This window comes from Phoxinus phoxinus (genome assembly GCF_949152265.1).
Source record: "Phoxinus phoxinus genome assembly, chromosome: 4".
NCBI lineage: Eukaryota > Metazoa > Chordata > Actinopteri > Cypriniformes > Leuciscidae > Phoxinus > Phoxinus phoxinus.
The window spans coordinates 23,795,911-23,816,756 of NC_136879.1; the positions used below are offsets into that span (position 1 = coordinate 23,795,911).

At 37.4% G+C, this 20,846-nt stretch overlaps 1 protein-coding gene across 1 annotated transcript in view; it reads right to left on the minus strand.

The window, feature by feature from the left end:
* The window catches only part of b3glcta (beta 3-glucosyltransferase a), a 68,637-nt gene extending 48,310 nt beyond the window's left edge, over positions 1-20,327 (minus strand). The window contains exons 1-2 of the mRNA XM_079610852.1: positions 19,171-20,327; positions 6,743-6,789 (exon numbers count right to left, since the gene is read on the minus strand). Coding sequence (XP_079466978.1) covers positions 6,743-6,789; positions 19,171-19,444 — 321 coding nt within the window. The 5' untranslated portion in view covers positions 19,445-20,327. The remainder of the gene's footprint in view (positions 1-6,742; positions 6,790-19,170) is intronic.
* Positions 20,328-20,846: the final 519 nt, after the last annotated feature.

Sequence of the window (20,846 nt, forward strand, 5' to 3'; positions counted from 1 at the left end):
ACATAGCAGCGATATACTGTTAGCAAACATCCCGAAGCCGCCCACACTGCTAAGAGCGGAGTTTAGATGACTATATAAATATGTGCTGCACGCTTTCCTCTCAATAACAAAATAAACACACAGCAAAAAAAATTATTTTATTTTTTATAAATCATAAGAATCTGATCAGCATTGTGATATGTTTGCACGAGCTCTGCATTTCGGCACATCATGTGACATTTGTATATCACTTTATACAATATATTGCTTAAAAGCAAGCAGCTTTACAGTATTAAACATGTGTTCATGTTATCACTCGAGGACGTCTGACCTCAACAGGCTGAACAGAACAAATTTCCGAGGAGATTCAGCGCACACCTACCTTCTACGTAATCACCACGAACCAATGGTAGTACAAATGTGTTAGCGAGAGGGAACTTTTCCAGAAAGTTCGGTTTGGCAAGCTGTTTGGGCTAATCTTGTTCGAAATAACGTCACATCAGGTCATTCTTCAATTTTGCTTGAAGTATATCCGGGCTTTTATAATTAGTTATAATCTGAAAAGTGCTGTTCATTCCCAGTGTTGTAAGGTTGACTTTCTTTCCTTTACCTATGCTTCCCTTTACTCAGTTTACTCATATACATATATACATACATAACATACATACTGTATTTTTAATATAATCAGTCATGTTCAGTATCATTTGAAATGTCTCAGTGTCCCTGGTACAATGGTCTCATTTCCAGATAAATAGACCCATAGATGATACAAGTTACAAGAGTTTTGAGATGTTTTGCTTACTGTGGAGGGTGTGCCATTTCCCAGGATATTCCATGCTAATTACATTCTGTCCCTAAAAAGGTGTAAACTACCCAGTTCAGAGCATGTGAGCGAAGTGGTGTGACTGTCTGCTCAATATTCGGCTCTATGCCAAAGCGTTTTGCTCAATCCCTCACGGCCCGAGCGAACGCTCCACTCATGCACCGCTCACGCTCACCGGTAAAACGATATTCCCTCAAATCCCGTTCAGTAAATTTCTCTGTACTATACGTCTTTCTGTTTGTAACGCTTGCATACATGTCTCAATTACAGTAAGAGCTCTCATCAGTGTGGCTGCGGGATGTTTGTTAACAGTAGCGCTGCAAAGGTATTTCAAACTTATTTTTATCCATAAGTGAAAAACGATAAAGAACTTCGCCGTTATATATCACAAAATGAATCTTTGCAAACTCAGTTCCTTCACACTTCCTTTCAATTTCTTATCCTTCTTCATTCTTACTCCTCGAACTCCATAACCGTAGACCTATTGCTTATTTCACATATTCTCAAACCAGCATATCACAAAGACCATTGTGGTTTGAGTGAGCGGCCCTGAGCGGACTGAGCAAGTGGAATCTTCAGTAAGGAAATATTACTCCAGTCCACTCACATGCTCTGACCCAGATCTAGGATCTTGATTAATGCAAATTTAAATTGTTAGTTCATGCCTCCATTTGGAGGATGTTTTGTCTTGGTCTGGGTATTTAAATGTTGCAAAAGGCTCGGGGTGATTCTGTAGCCAGATTATCCAGTAATGCAGAGTGTCTTCTATACACTCAGCATTATGTAGCCTATCTTTCAGATGTCAGATACGCACCTTTACTCTTTATTTCTGAGCATTTGATGTTTTGTGTTGTATTGTATTATTTTGTACTGCCAGACAAAAATACTATTGAGGTACTAGTAAGCATGGGGCGGCATTACTTTATAGTACTAGCCATAACCTCTGATTATGGAACTACTATTTCATTAATGGCAAGCATGGGCAGCCTGGACCCTCTGTGGTGAAAAATCAAGTTTGTATTTGTTTATATGTCTATGTGGTGTTTTAAATATACTTTAAGACAAACCATGTGCAAATTCATGAATCAACTAACAATCAGTATTTTCTCCTTAAAACTGCAGTGAAAAAAAGACGGTTTAAATTGACGGAGCTTCTGACATCACAAACTACTTTGTAACCAATCACGTCAATGTGAGGGCGGTCTATATCAGGCTGTGAAGCAGAGTTAAATAGTTAAATAGAATAATCAAATGTCTACATAAGTGATTATATAAATGACAAATAATTCATTTGTATTCGAGGTCATGAAAAAATTAAGTAGGCTAATACAAGTTTAAATGGAATTTAATTACTTTCTGCACCGAAAAGACAGAACATGCAGGAAACCTTCAATCATACCATTGGACACCATCACTGGGCCAATTGGATGGACCTTACATGACTAAAATGTAAAAAAAAAAAAAAATTGTTAACTGAAATAAAGCTGAAATAAAATAGAACCATTACTAAAACTAAGAAAAAAATTTGAAATGCTGCCTAAGGGATGTTGAGTTTAAGTAACCAATTTACTAAAATTACTAAAACTAAATTAAATTAAAGCGAATATAAAGTTAAATGTTTTTAAAAAAATAGAAATTAAAAAGCACATAAAAATAATAAAACTAAACAAAAATGAAAGCTGAAAATACAAACATAAAAGCCAATTCAAACTATGAATAAATACTACATATTAGTATATAAACTTAATTATTTACCATTTATTTTTCACCAGTAAAGGACGTCCCTAAAAGAACCCTAAGGAAGATTTGTTCTTTGGGGATACCTCCTAACACAAAATAAAGAAAATTATACTCAACAGACAAAACCAAAAGAGAATGGAGGACAAACTCAACCCACCAACATGCGGAGCACGGGGGATATCAGAGACAAAAACAATGCACAGAAGAGAATGGCTGCATGTGGGCATTGCTAAGAATATCAAATAATAAGCACAAGACATGTGGGACTCATAAAATATTTTTTCTTGCTTCACAAGGTCATCTGAGAACATCATAAACTCTACACACTGTGGCATCTCAGGGCTGCCGGGAGCCTCTTTCGCCAGTGGTACAACTTTCAATGAACCAATTACTATTCAATGGCCAGTGGCAGAGAAAGATTTAACTTCCCATCCTGTCCCATATATATCCTGTAGTTTAAGGAATTGTTGTCACAAAACTCATTGGAGGAGCCTGTTAGTCTCTGATCTGAGGAACGAGTCTAATGATAATCCCTCATGATGGCCGTTTCTCATCCTCCTGCAAGAGAAGGAACCATGTAAGCCCAGAAAAGTGATGTTTATTCACCATTCCCATTCAAGTGCGTTAAAAACACTCTTTTGCGGGATTCTGTAAAATCTTCAGATTCAGAAAGGACAGTTTGGCACAAATGGCAAAGTCTAGAACTGCCAATCCAAGCACGCCGAGATTGCAAGTAGCTTGAGTGACATTTGCCAGCTGGCTCTCGATATCCCTCAGCTAAACTAGCACTGACAGGACTGAACCTGTTTGAAGAGGTAAAAATGAGTCACCAGTCAATTCACATGGGAAAAGCTGCTTGAAATTACAGGGCCGAGCTTAATTGGAGTTGGGTTTAATGTGTGTGCTCGCCTTCCAGAGCAATTCAATCAAGGAAATCTTCAGAAAAATCCTTGATTGTACCCGCCTTTCATTTTTTCCATACACAGACCAAGGTTGGTTCACTCTCTCTGTCCTTGTGATATATGGTAGAGTATTCCAGCACACACCAGTGACCTGTTGAGTCTCATTTGGCCTCTGTTCCCCGAGCCATTGAGATTCTGAGTCCAGCGCCTCTCCTCGAGCTGCATGACCAATGTGGCCGGTTATTGAGAAAAAGGTCGACAGCAAAGGTCATGCAAGACTAAAAAGCTGAAGATGAAAACGGCACCTTGGTGTATCTTTTATGAGGTGTTGGATGGGTTGTAAATCACATGACTTGTGAGTTGTAGATTATTTTCCATATTTCAAGACAAACTGTAATCCCTGTCGTGTAGCCAAGATCAAGGACAAGTGTACAGCCCTAACAACATAATTTGCATGCAACCACTGTCCTGTATAAACATTGGGTCATGTGAAACGCAAAGGCCTATAGTGACCTTGCTAGTAAATAAATTAAAATGTAGGGAGTCTTTAGGGTCTCCCAAAACGTATGGGTCTTTAAAGGGAGTTTACAAATAAATAAAAAATCCCCTAAACTACATTCGGAACGCAAAAAAATTACATTCTGAAGAAGAATACAATACAATGATAACTGTTTTTGCCATAATGAAAGTTAATAGGGTACAAATTTACAACATTGGTGCCCACTGACTTCCACTGTATGGAAGAAAAAAAAAGGCATTTTTTTCAAAATATCTAATTCTGATATATTGGAGAAAACTTCCATAAAGTAATCTGAATTTGTAAAGCACCTAACCAGTAACTAGGATATATTTATAATTAAAACCTCCTAACACATTGAAAGAAGCTGTACACGACAGCAAATTCTCTTTTAGCCCGACTTTTCATGTTCTTTGTACAACATGCTTTGCAACAGTGTAGTGGTGATGACATGCCAAATCTGAAATATCTCATTCTGCGATAATGTGATCATCCATCATTTATCAGGGAAAGTCATTAGCTGCAGTTGGAACCTCAACAAGCCCTCGTCAGAAACAACTTTCTGTTGCAGGCACTTAAATTCAGACTTAAAAAAAAAAAAAAAACAGGATTTAATGGCTTTTAACTTGACACAAAGCCCAAATCAAAACTAAACTTAAAAAATAATAATATGTAATATGCTACAGAACAAATGCTTGTCTAACACTCATGATAGATGTTCAATGATATGGAAATAAAAAAACAATATATTGACCTCTAAAATGCTTTTTTTAATGTTATTCTTATTTTTAATGTTATTCTTATTAATGATTTGAATGTCATTTAATTATTAGCAAATATTATACGCATTCAATTTTGATTTAATTAAAATCATGTATTAACATCATGTAACTAATTCAACGATTCAATATACAATATACCTTCACAGAAATCTTTATTTCAAATTGTAATAATATTTTACAATATTAATGTATTTTCTGTATTCTGTATATTTTTTTATTAAATAAATGCAGGCTTGATGAGCATAAGAGAATTCTTTCAAAAACATAAAAAAATAGCCTAATGTTTCCCAACATTTAACCGGTACTGTGTAGGCGAATGACAGTCCTACTTAATGCACAAAAAGAAATGGCAGAAAAAGAAAAACTTCAATGACAGCAACAGCAACATTCATTTGGATCCTTGATTAGAACCAGTCAATCCTCTCACCCCAGGAGCACAAGGATGTGCAGTCTTTGAAGAGCATTGATTTAACAGTAGGAGGGCCTGAACAATTGTCCATCCTGTCATCCTGCTGTGCAAATCAAGAGAGACATTATTTAATGTCTATTTCTTCTCCTCTCCATGCGTCTGAAAGGACCTAGAGAGATCTATTCATTAAAATGTCCACTTTTACACTCAATCAACCATGTGAACCTTCGACCATAGTGAGGACAACATTAACAAACTGTACTATTTCACTTTTAATTTCATCGATTGAAAAAAAGAAGGAAATATCAACAAAGAAAAGGAAAATTGCTAAAACCCCAGATGTACAAGCACATCTGAACCCTGGCCATGGTCTAAACACAAGCATATTACAGCGTTCTATGCGTTCTAATGTATTCGCTTCCTCTTTCTCTTGCTCTCTGTCCTTTGTTCCCTCTCCTGACCCAGAATGTCAGTGGCCTTTCTGCTTAAAACTCAACAAAAGCTACACCAGAAAATGAATGCATTAACCGTGAAACCTATCGGCGGAAAGCAGAAACGGCTGACGCAATAAAAGAGACAAATGTTACTTGCAGCAAGGATCATATGCTCAGCATTTCAGCTGTGAAGACCCCTGTCAAAGTCCCTTAGAGTTAGAGACAAACTCAATGTAATGCTTATTGCAAGACAACGACACAGCCTGACAAGTTGAAGATGGATCTGGAACCAAATAAGAAACACGTATTGATTAAAATGCAGTGTTTAAATTACCTCAGGGATGCACCAATAATAAACAGCGTGTTGTGGCAGATAACTGATAAATTGACTTTTTCTTTCTGTTTGCAACCCTTTCAACTCTAGAATATAGACATTACAATGTGATTTGACCAATGCATAACCACTGCTTTTTAATTTACTGACATCTTGGTGGTATGTTTCATAGTTTGCCTCAGACTGTTCCAGTAGAGCAAAGAGCAACAGTAGCAACACCAAGTTCATAGACTGATAAAATATATTTGAACTTGAATGCAACGTAAGTCACTTTGGATAACTGGCTGCGATTTAAAGTGCCCCTATTATGGTATTTTAAAGGTTCCTAATTTTGTTTTGGAGTCTCCTACAACGGGTTTAAATGCATCAAAGGTAAAAAAAGTTACATTTTCTCATAATATAGATTGCACATCACCACATTTTTCAATGATTTTTTAAACGAATTGACCAATGATTCAGTCCGTCTAAACCCCTCTTTTCCGCACACACACGTACAATCACACCAAAAGTCTTTCGAGTAAAAAGTACTTTTTCGCCTCTTTTTTTCTATACCGATGCACTCCCTAACAAAATCACACACACACATATATAGCCTATATATGCTAGGCTTTAATTGGTGCACTTTCAGCAGAAAAAGATTATAGCTGTAGCGTAGCTTGCATTTATGGTGCTGGAGATACAAAACTGGTACAAAGGGTGATAGGTCTTGAGCCATGTATGAGAAGCAAACAAACAAAAGAACAGGAGATTACAGATCTGCTATTTAAAATCAAACTGCTGTCATATGCCGTTACACAAGAGTAAACATGCTTCAACCCTTACCTTTTCGTGACTCTCCACATCGTCTCCTTTTGCAGTGATGAGGGGCACTGGAATAAAATCAAACAGAAAACATCAGGCCACAACAATGAGGGCTCCATCATCAATCCATTTAACATGTTGGCAAAACACATAGGCAATGGTCTAAAAGCATGACTTAATGTAACTGTTAAGTGGTGCTCCTTTAAGATCTAGAAGAGGGAGTTAAAAGCCAGCTGATTAGAAGAGAATCTTTCCCCCTTTAATCTGTACCAGCCTTTAGGGACTTCTGCACCTTGTATTTTGCAAAGTTTTTCATTAGAGCAGGAGAAGCTTCTCTCAAATTACATTTCCATTGATCCCGAGAAGAGAGTCGCTTTGAGAGGAGCTTCAAAATCGATATTGAGCGTCAAAACGGCAGATGCAGAGATGACTTTCCATGCCAGTGAAATCATTGCGAGTGAGTTTCGGTTTCTGAGAATACCACAGGTTTCTGGACATTAAGCTCTCCTTGGGACAGTTCATAATTGCTCCTTTTACTTATCCGCTTCTCAGGTGACATTATAAGAGCAGAGCCATGAAAGTGTGCATTCTAGATTAACTCATATGAGGGTTAAAAGGCATTTGCTTGTTGCTACTTCACAAGTCTATTTGCAACCTGTGAAATCTTCTTTTATATAACTATTTAATGAGGCTGATGTTTACACCTCTGGGCCAATAGTTAGTTTGAATTTTATTTTGCTTCTTTATCCCTGGCCCTGTATGCTTGTAACTCAATTATTTATGGAGTCCAGTTCTCTGTAGATGCAACAAACAAAAAAAAAACTGTTGAGAATCCTGCAGAAAAAAAAAAAAAATCAAGCATTATGAATTACGTTCTGAGTATTTCATAAACATACAAATGGTGGCAAGATCCACAAGTAATAGTTGTTTCTTGGCCTAGTGTTATGCTGAATAAATTAAATATGCATAAATGAATGGCTCAATGCTAGACATATCTGCTGGCTGCTTCAGTGAAAGCATCTTTAAATTAATTAATGTCATCGATGAAAACTAACACATATGACACTTGTTAAAAAGATGATGATGGGTAAACATAGCCTTAGAGAAAAGTGGAAAGAAATCTAGACATGGCCACATTAAAATTCCAAGTTAACTTTGAAATGAGGAAACATTGAGCAAAATCACAAATGAAGGGAACCAAAAGGTCATGTGAGCTCATCAGACCTACAGCACGAGTGGCTCTGTGGATCTAATTAATACTGTTGCTGAAAAAAACGTATATATGTGCTTATTTGTCTTTATTAATGTCACACTGTTAGCACAAACAGCTTTGCAGAGTTCAGGGAACAATCCAACATGCTCATGGATCATTGGAAAATAACAAATGTATGTGGTTTGTTTGTTTGAATGGTTAATATGAATAAACCAAGCTTAAAAAATCCATGTGCAGCACTTTAGTTTTTTTTTAAAGCAGCACTAGGTTACTTTTCAACCTTAATAATATATTTCCAAGTCTCTTGTGATGGTACATCGACTTACAATAGGTTGAATGACATGTCTGCCATAGCCTGACGGGGTCTGTAGCGTTTTTATCGTACTTTTAAACTTCGGGTTTCGGGTAGTAACCGGCGAACAAAGAGAACTACAAAATTCGACTGCTTTACGGCATATACGTCACTTCCACCACCACCCCCACTTCCTTAAAATCGGACGTGCGAGCCAAACTAGCGTTTGTTTGCCAAATGTTATAGTCATAGCCGAAGCAGACAGAAAAGCAAGAAAGCAAAGGTTTTGTCGGAGGAAAGCAACAAGAGGAAACGAGAAAGTGATCGTATTAAAGGCAGAACGAGGATCAACATTGGGCCAGCGTTTCCGATGCCACCCGTCCCGGTTTTCCAGGGATTATTCTCTTTTTTTGAGCGACAGTCCCAGAAAATTCATATTCTTTCCCGGGACACGAATTGTCCCGTTTTTTTGTGAAAATGTACTTCTAAAGTAGAATTTCCTGGTTTCAAATTAAACCGTTTCCGTCTACTGTTACTGTGTTTTCTTCATAGTTGTGTACAGTACATCCAATCCTGTGTCCGTAAACGGGTAAAAACCATGGTAAAAACGGGTAAAACAGTGGATTGGCCAATGCCAGGCGTTTACTTTTATTTGATTGGAAGCTCAACTTATCGCCTAGCAACTGGCTGTGCTGTCGGTCGGTCGCGCGCGCGCATCAACACACATCCAAGATGATACAGTGTGAGTTTAGTTGCTAGCTAGCTTTTTAAAAACGGTCTATTTACATCTATTGTGTGAAATGGGGAGAGAGACGGACGAGGAGGATAACCACTGTCTATGAGGATAACACAACAAAGTCGGATGAGCCACCAGCACCAGTGTCAAAGAAAATACTATTTACAACCTACAACTCAGACCCCCAAAAATAATAATAATCTGTGTCCCGGTTTTTCACAAATCAAAGGAGGCAACCCTATGCCGATGCGGACTTTCAAATATCAAATGAAAGCCTATGTCTAAACGGCGTGTACAAGTTTGATAGGGGCTACATTCTTGCAAGTAAATATATAAGATGTACAAAATAATATTTTAGGATACCTAACATGTCTGTGATATTTGTTTATTTGTAAACCAATAAACAAGCTATAATGCAAATCGATTTGTAAAATTTGCAGATTCATCTATGGTAGCTTGATATTATAATATTGACGATATATGGTTATTATATCTACCACTCCACACATTGCATTGAAGTATCATATTAGATTCAGTAAAACGGTAACCAATAGACTAGGCTACTATAATGACGCTGGCTTGTAAACGTGAGCATCGCGATCATTTGTCGTTTGAAAAAAAATAAAACCCATGAAATTATATTCATATCATGACATGCTGAAATATATGCCACTGTACCTGGATGAAGACATTTCACACGCGACGCAAGCAGAACACCTGCATGTGAACTCCTACAGTGTTCAGGGCTATCATGGTTGTCAACAAATGCACGTGCATGTATGACAGAGTTTACGACAGTAGTAGAGGACAATACTGTTTCCCAACTGTAGGGGGACCCCGAGAGCAAAAAAAAAGAAAAGTAACCTAGTGTACAAAAAATATTTAGTTAAATGCTACTCTCTCTATCTAATAATATTAGCAATTTTATGTATGTTTCAATTGCTATCATTATTTTCATTTGTTGTCATATACATTAGGCTACCATTCAAAAGTCGAGAACTCTATGTTTAGGCCGTTGAGCCGCTATCAATATGTGGGGTATTGACAACGTTTTTGAATGCGGGCTCGCTTTCACTGTAGCTTCACTGCGAATTCCCGATCATGCGTACCCTGAGTATAAGGAAAGCACTTACTCGCCGCACATTTTACAAGATATTTGTCAAATCCCACTATGACCAAATCCTCCGCCTTCGTCTTGTCAGTCATCTCTCTTTACTCTCTGAAATCTAACTCCTGCTGCAACTGTGCTGTGACTTTATGGAGCAGAGCAGATGATTTCAGTTTATAATTGTAGTGTCCGTTGTCTAACTGAACTAAATGTTTTTTTTTTTTTTTCTGTAAGAAAGCAAAACGACAGTAGATGTGGTGCCATGGTGGACAAGTACGGCCAAACAGTGTGTAAGACTACCTCAACAAGCTGACATTGTTACAAGAAATTATACATTTCAAGTAAATGCTGTTCTATTAAACTTTCTATTCATCAAAAAAATCCTGAAACAAATTGCCAGTGTCCATAAAATAACTATTTCAACATTGAGAATTTCTTGAGCACCAAATCAACACATCCAAATTATTTATGAAGAAGTGTATCATGTAATACTGAAGACTGAAGTTATGGCTGCTAAAAATTCAGCTTTGCCATCACAGGAATAAATTGCATTTTAAAATGTATTAAAGTAGAAGACTTATTTTAAATCACAATAATATTTTACAATATTTTTTTATTTTGATACATTTTGTTTATTGATTTTTCATAGACAGGATCACATACAATTGCCCAAAGGTTTCTTCACAATGATGAACAAAACAAAAATTGACCCTTTGAAGCCCCCAGCGGTCCCCCAGGTCCAGGCCACTGATCCTTGTAATAAAATCTCAATCAAATTTGACTGTATTTGATCAAATAAATGCAGCCGTGGTGAGCATCAGGGATTTCTTTTAAAAGCTTGCCAAACCTCAAACAGTAGTGCATAATATACATATCTCAGTATTATAGGCCCTACCACATATACCATACCATACATATTTTGCCAATGCGCAGCCTCTCCCACTAATAAAAACATTTATAAATGTATGTCAATGTAACCAAATATAACCAAATGTTTAATCTGGCCCTATGATCTCTAGATATCCACATCGGCCACTGATAAACATTTCAGTGGTCAACATTCTGACCAATATACAACTAACTTAAATCTGTCTAAGATTCAAGTAAAGGTGTGCGTGTTTACCACCACGGTCACACAACTTAATTCATGTTAAACAACTTCCAAAACACATTTACAAATGTTTAAGATGATCTTCCAACACATCACTTTTTCTTACAAAATGTAAGCCATTAATAATAAATAACCCAGGAGTGGATGGATTTGCTCTGCCCTGAACATTATCTTTTCCCACAGTGACTGAATCATAAAGAAGCAAGGCATTTTCAGCATATCAGTGGGCAGGATGAGCCGAGGCCAGAGCTGATATATAATTCTGCTGTTCCTGTTAGATGATTCCCCTAACAGTTTCACCCAAGCATTGGGTTGTTTACGGTTGAAAAATGCACACTGGTACTGCCTATCATCAGGATAGCTTCCCTAATGTACACTACTTTCGTTGCGGCAAAAGTTAGATCACAATTTCACCTCAAATCTAATATTCCGTATTAGTGCTCTGACAGGAACACAAAAGAAAAGCAATAGGGGAGACTCATCACTACATCTCCCTGAGCGCGCCATTAAAGCGATTGTAAAATGCAAGAAATATGTGTTTAATATTAAGAGCCGAGCGCATTCACCAGCACCGTTTCACTCAGCCAACATATTCAAGCAAAAAAGTTGTCCATCTTGAATTTTAAATAAATAATTGCACATAAATAAGAGCAACTGTAGAGTGAGAAAATGGGTTTCAACAAAGAAAAGAGTAGTTCTCTCAGCAGCAAGACGGGCTACATTCTCACATGGACTGGAGTCTGTCAGGGTGGATTAAATATGCAACATTTGGCTTGAAAACCTTGGCTTCTAGCAGGAACGCATCCAAGTTCACTCCTCATTTCTTGACATCTGTCGCAAACTTTCAATCTTTTCATGCCGGTCCCCTGAGGATGTTATAGGGCGGGAGAGACACACACGAGGGCCATTTACCAGCTCTGTAAGCACATGGCCGCTGAGACGACTACACTATAAAGTGCCCTTCTTTATTGCCAGTGTTGCTTTTAACAACTGCTGGCTATATTCTTGATACAATGCTGCAAGGCAATCATTTGCCTGAACTGATGACATCTGTGTACAATTTTTTCAGATGTCTTCTAGAGTAGACGAATGCAAAGAACAGATGCTCCTTCAGATGAAGGAAAACAACATAGAAAAATTAGAGAAATTAGAAGCTTTGGATGAAAGCTACTTGTGTAATCAAAGGTATTTCAAAGTCTGATAGACAAGATTGATGCACAGTTCCTTTGAACAAATATGAATACTTCCCTGCTACACATTAGCAAAAATGAGTATGTCAAATCAGCTGCATGCCTGAATACTCAGTATTCATCATATACACTTAGAAAACAATAACTGAATGACCAATGTTACTATAAAAAGCACTAGGCCTATTAAAAATTGAGGGTGATACAGCAAGAGGAATTAATGAATTGATAACAAAACATAATAAATAATACATGGATTTACATCTTTTCTTACTATTTTGTATATCTATCTACGGTAAGTTATTTCCAACTCATTTTCTTTTTCCTTTCAGAAGTGTGGAGAACTTTGTCTTCAGTAAACTGATTGAACTTCAACTTTGACTGCTGGTCTTCATTGAGCATATCAGTCTCAATGGGGTCTAGCTGTAATTCCCCTATACAGTTAAATGGATTAAGAATAAATCAATAAAAAAACACAACAATTCTTACATATAGCCCCATTGAACGGTTGATTTTAGTTTTAATGTATGTTACACTTTTTGTATTGCCAATGTGTGAACAGCTTGTAACGAAAAACGAGACCTTCCCCGACTTCGTAGGTTGTAAACTGATTTTTATGTGAAGAACTCGGGCCAGTTTCAGCAGGAAAATCCAAAGGATGTGACGGTTAGGAAAGTTTGATAAAAAAAAAAAACAGAATCTAAAAGGATATTAAGATATCTTTAATACTTATTAAGTTACAGGCATGCAAATTTGGGGCAAAAAACTAAAGAAGTGCTTTTTCCCCATTTCTGTTGGGACTTTCACTGTTGGCATATAATGCAACAAAGATTGCTAAAGTCAACAGATTTAACTAATAGACCTACTATTATCTCTGTGTAAAAATAAAATAATGATGCTGCCATCTTTATAAAGTCATTTTGACTCCCCTGTAATTTGGCTCCAAATCTCAAGTGAAAATTGTCATGTTTACCTCCTCTAAAAAAGGATGGATTACTTAGTAAACAAACATCCATGACATTTAATATTTTGGCTAATAGTTTGTCTTTCTTCAGAAAAAATATTACCAAACTTTGGTTGGTTTGACACGGAATGTCCCATATACTTTATATTCAAACAATCATGAAATTCAAAGAACTTCGCCATAAGCATCTCGTGGCCTTGAATCACATTCAGTCTCAGTAATAGGTTGCTGGCTGCATTTCACTTTACAGCCACCGGTGTCGCTAATAACAAGGGTTTCTGAATTCTACATATAACCCCTTTATATGCTACAAGTAATTTTAGGCATCACAGCATTATAATATAGGCTACAGTTTGAAAAATGGATATTCATTTTGAAATTTGCTAAAGATTACATTTAACAGTGTTTTTAGTGTTATTCGAGCTTGTGAAGAAGAGTTCGTCTAAAATGTAAAAAAGAAAAACTACAATTTTTTTTATAACCAGGTGATGATGATGCTATCGTGCATCCCTAGTTAATATGTTTTAGATCAAAGAATACAAGGGTGAGAGGACAATGCCAACATTGTACATCGGGGAATGTATTCACTACACCGGCATACCTACATAACGTACTACTTATGGGAATAAGAAGGATGGTGTCTACGCTAAGATTAGTCTCTCTATTTATCCCGAGGTTTACCGCAGTCCGCCGGATGCAGGCCGTATCCAGATCTGATGAAGGACCTGTGCCTGGACACGACAACAACGCAGTCCTGAAGTGTCAACTAGTCTCCCTGAAGACCTCCCTCCCTTCACCTCTGTACAGATAAAACGGTGTTCACGTGGCTACGTGGAAGTGATAAAAAAAAGTCTTTATTATAAATTTTTCAAGGCTTGTACCTAGGAACCTATTTCATGGTTTGCGTTCTCGAGCCACCAGGCACTGTTTTGTGCGGGTGGGCGGCCGGATCGCATTAGGGGTTTTCTGTTAGAACGGTGTTGTGTTGGCGGCCCCTAAGTTAATAACTAATGATCGTTGCGACGGAAGTGAATCAATCAAAACTAACTTTAGCTGGACAACAACTTTATTCTAGAGCTGCTGTAAAGCCAAAACAATCTTTGTTACTTTAATTTCCTATTATCACTGTAAAGCTGCTTTGAAACAATCTTTATAGTTAAAAGCGCTATATACTGTAAATGAAGGTGACTTGACTTGACTTCCTCTACAGTCAAGAAGAAAGTTCTCCCTCAAACTCAAAATGTACTTTGACAATACAGGAATTTGCATTACTTAGCTTTAGATGGTTAACATGGAGTTTTGAATTTCATCAAGAATATATTAATTTGCCTCATTCCATCAACCACACCTCCAAACGCATCCACTTTTTCCCTGAATCAGAATTTTAACTGGCACTTGTTTGAAACAAAACTATTGTCCTCGGCATTGGCTTTTTTACATGAAGGAAATGGGATTCCAAAGTCTCAGAGTCACAATGAGAGCAGTCACTTTGGTTTGGTTCCGGAAGCCAAATTTATTGTTCATGCATGCGTGCCGTTTTGTGTCTGAAGTTCTTTTCATTACCAGGACTCCACAACCTTATTATGCTCACTGCCTCAGTAAGAGGTTAGCAGCACAAATTACATGATAATATAAAAAATATAAAAATATTAATTACATTTTTAGAGTGTACAAGAAGTCATTTGTTGAACTCCATATACTCTGCAAGTTGATAATGAACCTACAAGTGTTAATCAATCAGAATGTATAAAAAGAGTCAGCAATTCACAAGTGTGAAGCAAACAAAGCAAGTTATTAGTCATTACTCCTTCCATAAATCACAAAGGCGCACTGAGATTTATCAAAAAGGCACTCAGAGGAGACCTCAACGCTGTTCTGAAAGAATTATATTAATGTCATGCATTAGTTATTAGAGACTTGAATGGTGTTACTGCCATTAAATGATAACATTGAATGCTATAGACTGTTCTCTGCTTCTGTATTCTGTTGGTGTGTATTAATTCTCTTGCCGAGTACTAGACCCTGCTGTGATGATGATTAGTACCACAAACAGGAGCACTACACAAAATACAAATCCAATCTAAAACACGAGTCAATCAGAGATCCCTTTTAACTTATTGCTTGTAAGTTGTATTAAACCTGAACTACTCTCTCTTGACATTTCATTCAAAGTGGATGAGTGAATGCTTTTAAAACACAAAATTTCATGGCACTATGAAACTAATATGACCTGAAAGGAGCATGACTTATCTCTTGAATAAAAAGTACCTCCCTTCATCTTTCACATCACTTCACGATCTCACTTTGGAAGCGAAAAGGATTTTCTGATGACCTGTCAGTCTAAGGAAAAAAGGAAAACTTTAGAGAAGAAGCTGTCAAAAAAGACTACGCTGAGATCGGCAGGCCTGATAATCACATCAAGGGTTTGTTGGTAAATGTATATGACGCGTCTTCAGTTCTCTAAACAGACAAATATTGATCACTCAAAAGATCGAAACATGATGAAAGTGCAGTTAGATGACAACAAGTTGTGAGCAGACTACAACATTATTAAAAGGATGTCCCACTGTGTGACAATGCCTCTGGCTGTGCACTCTTCAAAACTGAACAGAGAATGGCTTTTAAAGTGGGCATGAAATACAAATTAATTGATTTTCTATCTTATTGTGATCGATTCATCTATGCATGTTTCATTTTTTATTACTTTTTTGCAACACATAGTAATTTTCAATTAAAACATCATACAGTAACTCAACCTTCTGGTGAAATGACAGACTTCTCTCTACCACAGGGGGACTTTAATACTTCTTAGGTTCAATTTCCACATCCGGATGTGTCTCACGCACAACCGTGCGTCATGCGGACGGCCGAAGTATACTCGCTCCTTAAGTATTAAAGTCGACATGAAACGCGAGTTGCGATAGTCTTTTCTTCTCTGTTGTGACTTTCATGTGAATGAAAGGGCTTCTCGAACAACGAGAAAAAAATGTAGGGCAGGACTTGATTTGTCTATGACCTCATGTGAGTGACCGGTTGCCTCGCCCTCACGCCAGTAAACACGTCATCAGAGAAGAGAAGAGATGTCCTTTTAGCGCACGTTAGAAAGTTGGGAGAAAAGAAAACGAGCATGCATTGGCATTTCTTTGCTCATCATAAATGCCTAGTTTGTCTCCATCTCCCATGGCTTTCAATCCCAAGCCAAATCCTAAGACTGCCTCTCACTGATAAGCAGAACAGAGCGCAAGTATTCACACCGCCAAGGTGATTTCATGCCATCCGTGGATTCCTGCGCTCCCTGCATACCTTAAGATTTGTATTTGACAGTCACTTTTCCAGACAGTCAGAGTATGTTTATCTTTTTAACTGTCAGGTGTAAACAGCACTTTTATCTTTCAAAACTGCTAGCTTAAACTGCCTCCTGACTCAAGCAATGGAATAACTTCTATGGGAACAGAATAACATCTGTGGGAAAGACTTAAAATGCCTGCAATTATTCTAAATCTTGCAGTATACCTCGTCAACTAGCAAAACATCTTTGATGCGCATTTTAAATGACTTTGTTTTTATCTGTGACTGACAGCAAAACCGCAGTGGCCTTTGACTGATCATTCTGCCTGCAGGTACACATAAAATGTATGTTTTCTCTTAAAGTTTTATTCTGTACATTATAAATAATACAGTGCCGATATCTTGACATACATAGACAACCCTTACACAAAGTTCTTTACAGGGAAAAATACAACATATTTTAAGATCAACAGTATTTTTTCCCCATAGTCCCAGTTGGGCCTGGTTGTGACAGTAGTTCAGATCTGCACTTGCCATGTTTTCATCTGGCTGAAAAAACAACAATATTCTTTTTTTTTACTTTAAAAAATAAACATAAGAATATTACAGAGATAGTATTTTTGTTTCTTTTAAATTTTACATTTTCGTCACACAAAATTAGGTTTTGATTTGCAATAATGACATTTATTTTGTAATTATTTTATTTGCATTCTATATTTATAAAAAAAATATTTTTCTAATTTTTCCATAAAAATCTTACTGTGAGTCTTCCATTAGTTTATTTTGTCACAAAATGTCCAATATTAAATTTATTATTTTGTTTTTCTAACAGAAATAATAGAGCTATAATGTAACTCCATGATGGCTAGATTGATAAACAATGGCAAAAGCAAAAAATAAAAATGTTCTTTGTAATTTTTTACAAAGTTTGTAATTTTCCTTAAAATTAACATTCTAAATGATGCTTTCAAGACTATCATAATAATTCTTACAATTTTGACAAAACCGCATGTCACTCAGCTAGATCTAAAATCATATTTGCAAGATCAGAATATATAAGATGCAGTGATAATGTACCACTAGTCCAAAATAGCAGGTGACGGTTCTATCAACTGACCTGAAACTCTCTCACATGTGCCCCAGACCAGCGGGGTCGTCCTAACTGCTGAAAACTGCAGGTGCGAGCACTACTAAAACTAGGTCAGTTCCTCAAGATATTAGCAACCACAAGTCTCATTCTTGAACAACGACATATATCTTACGTGTACAATGCACATCAATAATTCAATGAACATGTGAGATCTTTCAGTATAGCCTACTTCTTGAATTTAAAAGAAGCCCTCAACAGAAGTTTATTTTCTCTACATATCTCAACAAATTGCCAAAACAAATTGAGGCACTTTGAGAAGTAGCAAATTATGCCTCAGTGGCGAAACTGACAAAATAAGGGGCAATGACAATACTTCTTATCAGACAGCACACATTTGCCAGAGGTTCAGGTGTTCAGACCCATTAGGACCCACATGCTCTATATATACACAATACAAATGGATGGCACGCTCAGTCCAACAACCTCAATTGCATTTACGTGACTGGCATGTAGGGCATACACAATCTTACATGAACTGCATCGGAAACACACAATTCATGCAATCGGGTGGTTGTAGGCTTGACCCTAATATCCACGAATGTCCATATTAAACTGTCTTTGTAGGCATTGATCAATACATTAAAATGTCTCTATCTGCATTGGTGCTCTGTATGAAACATGTAACATTACTCAGTTGCCTGGCACATAGACCTCAGGGGGAGAAGAAAAAGGTTTCAGTTAACAAACAATACTTCACATTTACGCATCTACTCCAAACTGTTGTCAGTCTGTTCAATTCATTTTTAACAACGACAACCAGATACTCTGGTTAAGGCAGCTTACTCACAGTAAATTACACTCATGTTGGCCAAAAATTATGTCAAGACAAGCAGCACACTAGGTTTTGAGACAGATTATCTCACCTATGATGCTCAAAAAAATATTGTCAAGATTGGCAGCTCAATAGGTTTTCGAGAGACAATCAATGATACCTACAATGCACACATATGCTGTATACACGCAGCTCACTAGGTTTTGAAACGGCCAATCACATGTATGATGCCCAAAATGTTGCTAGGTAGGCAGCTCAGCCATTCATTCAATCTATTAGACACATAAGTTTGAAAAGGCACGTATCCTTCAAATATTTGGGAGTTTAATTCATTCAACTGTCAAATGGAGTTGCAAAGATCAGTCTCAAGCATTCATCAACTTGACAGAGAGCAGCAAAGCTGTTACAAAAAAAGAAGGAAGTGTCATTTGTGGCAGCTTATTTAAAATAGCTATACCCTTGTTACAAATAACGGTTATACTCAGCATATTGCTTTCCCATAAGTACAAGAAGTAAACATAATTTTAGACTGCTGCCTTTCTCAAACAAACAGTAAAATAAATAAATGTAAGATTCTCGAGCTGAAAAACTTCATTTTGGTAGGCTATATGAGTAGAGAAATACTTACCAAGCGCCAAAAGCAAGAAATAGTGGGCAACACTGTATCCGTATTGAGAGTTTATGGGAAGCATAGTAATACGAAGCGCTGATAGCGCAGGCAGCCAGCTCGCTGTAGCAGAATGTTTGCACTGATCTTCTATCCAACACTCACTACAGTGCGCGCCGAACATTACACAGCTTTGTTTTGCGAAGACATTTCCTGTTGAACGCGCGCCTCGGCTGCGGCCTCTAGTGGCCACATCGCTAACTACAACAAAAGGGGCAGTGCTTGTCACTACCATAACAAGTGCGATTCAAATGTTTATTAAAGGGGTAGTTGGACAGAATTGCCAGATGAAACTGACAACAAATGAAACAGCCATAATCTACGTTAATCAAAACCTGACTTAATTTCTTCCGTGAAAGTCAGAACGGCAGAACGACAGTTCCGATCATTGAAAGATGGCAAATGACAGAACACATGTGAACAATCACGTCATAATTTGGCTTCCGTTATAAAATCACCTAAAATGTTAACCTGCATATTTTGATTACAAACCCAATAAATTACATGAATAAGAACACACCGATCTGATCTAATCTGGATAACGTTATATATTTAAAACGCATTTAATAGTCATGATGAATATCACCCCACTAACATTCATGCAGTCTTTTTCACGCTTAATGTGCGCACTGACCGATTGAACAAGTGTTATGTAACGTTAGATTTTTTTTTAAATCCAACCGCTCTGTAAGATTAAAATAACGACAATAAATCAATAGATGTGTGTGCTATATTTAGCTGTAGCGCAGAATACTCTCGCACGGTTACCACAGCAACCCTTCGGACGCTCCACGTTGAGTTCTGCGCCGAAAGCTCTGGAAATGTCAACGCAATCACACTGCGCGGGGCCGCGGACTGCTCCTGCTGCTGTGTTTGGAAGTTTCTCTGGAAAGTTCGCCGAAAAGAGATACGGGTCGCGCGTGCTAAAATAGTGCGCGCGCGTTTTGGATTATCAACATCGACAAGCACAGGCGGGTTTGTTCGTTTGTTTATCTGATCTTAACACACCGCTCGCGCAGCGAGGAGGGTCCGGGATGTCGTGGGCTTTGGTGTGGGATTTCAAAACTGACGTATATCTGTGGTCAAAGCGGGGCCATCGAGACCGAATCCAATGAATTTTCAGAGTCAGACAGATGCACGCCTTGTAAGTGGATGCTGATTCTGTGCTTGCTGGATGCATTAAAATACACAGAGCTTGCGTTGCATGAATCGTCAGTGTATCAGTTGAATGTTGACTAACTTAGGCCTATACTCTACATTAAACATTTGATATCCACCCAGGCTGAAAGGCTAGTCAAGCATAAATCACACTTTAGGATCTAAAGTTTAATTGATAAGCTGTTATTGTTGTCTTAAAAATAAATAACACAATATCAGAACTCATGGTTCGTCATGTCATATCATAAACCTGTCAATGTCAAACATCTAAAACCTGTACATATAAGATATTATCTGTCAATTTAGGCGCCTCAGAATATGAATATGCCTTAACGTTTTTCTTTTAGAGCTGTTATATCATTTAGTTAAAAGAACAGGACCATTGGTAATGCTGCAAGAAACCAGGTTGGCATCCCTGTTCTCATCTGATGATTATGAATTGAAAAGGATCTACCGTGATGTAACACCATTAGTCTTTA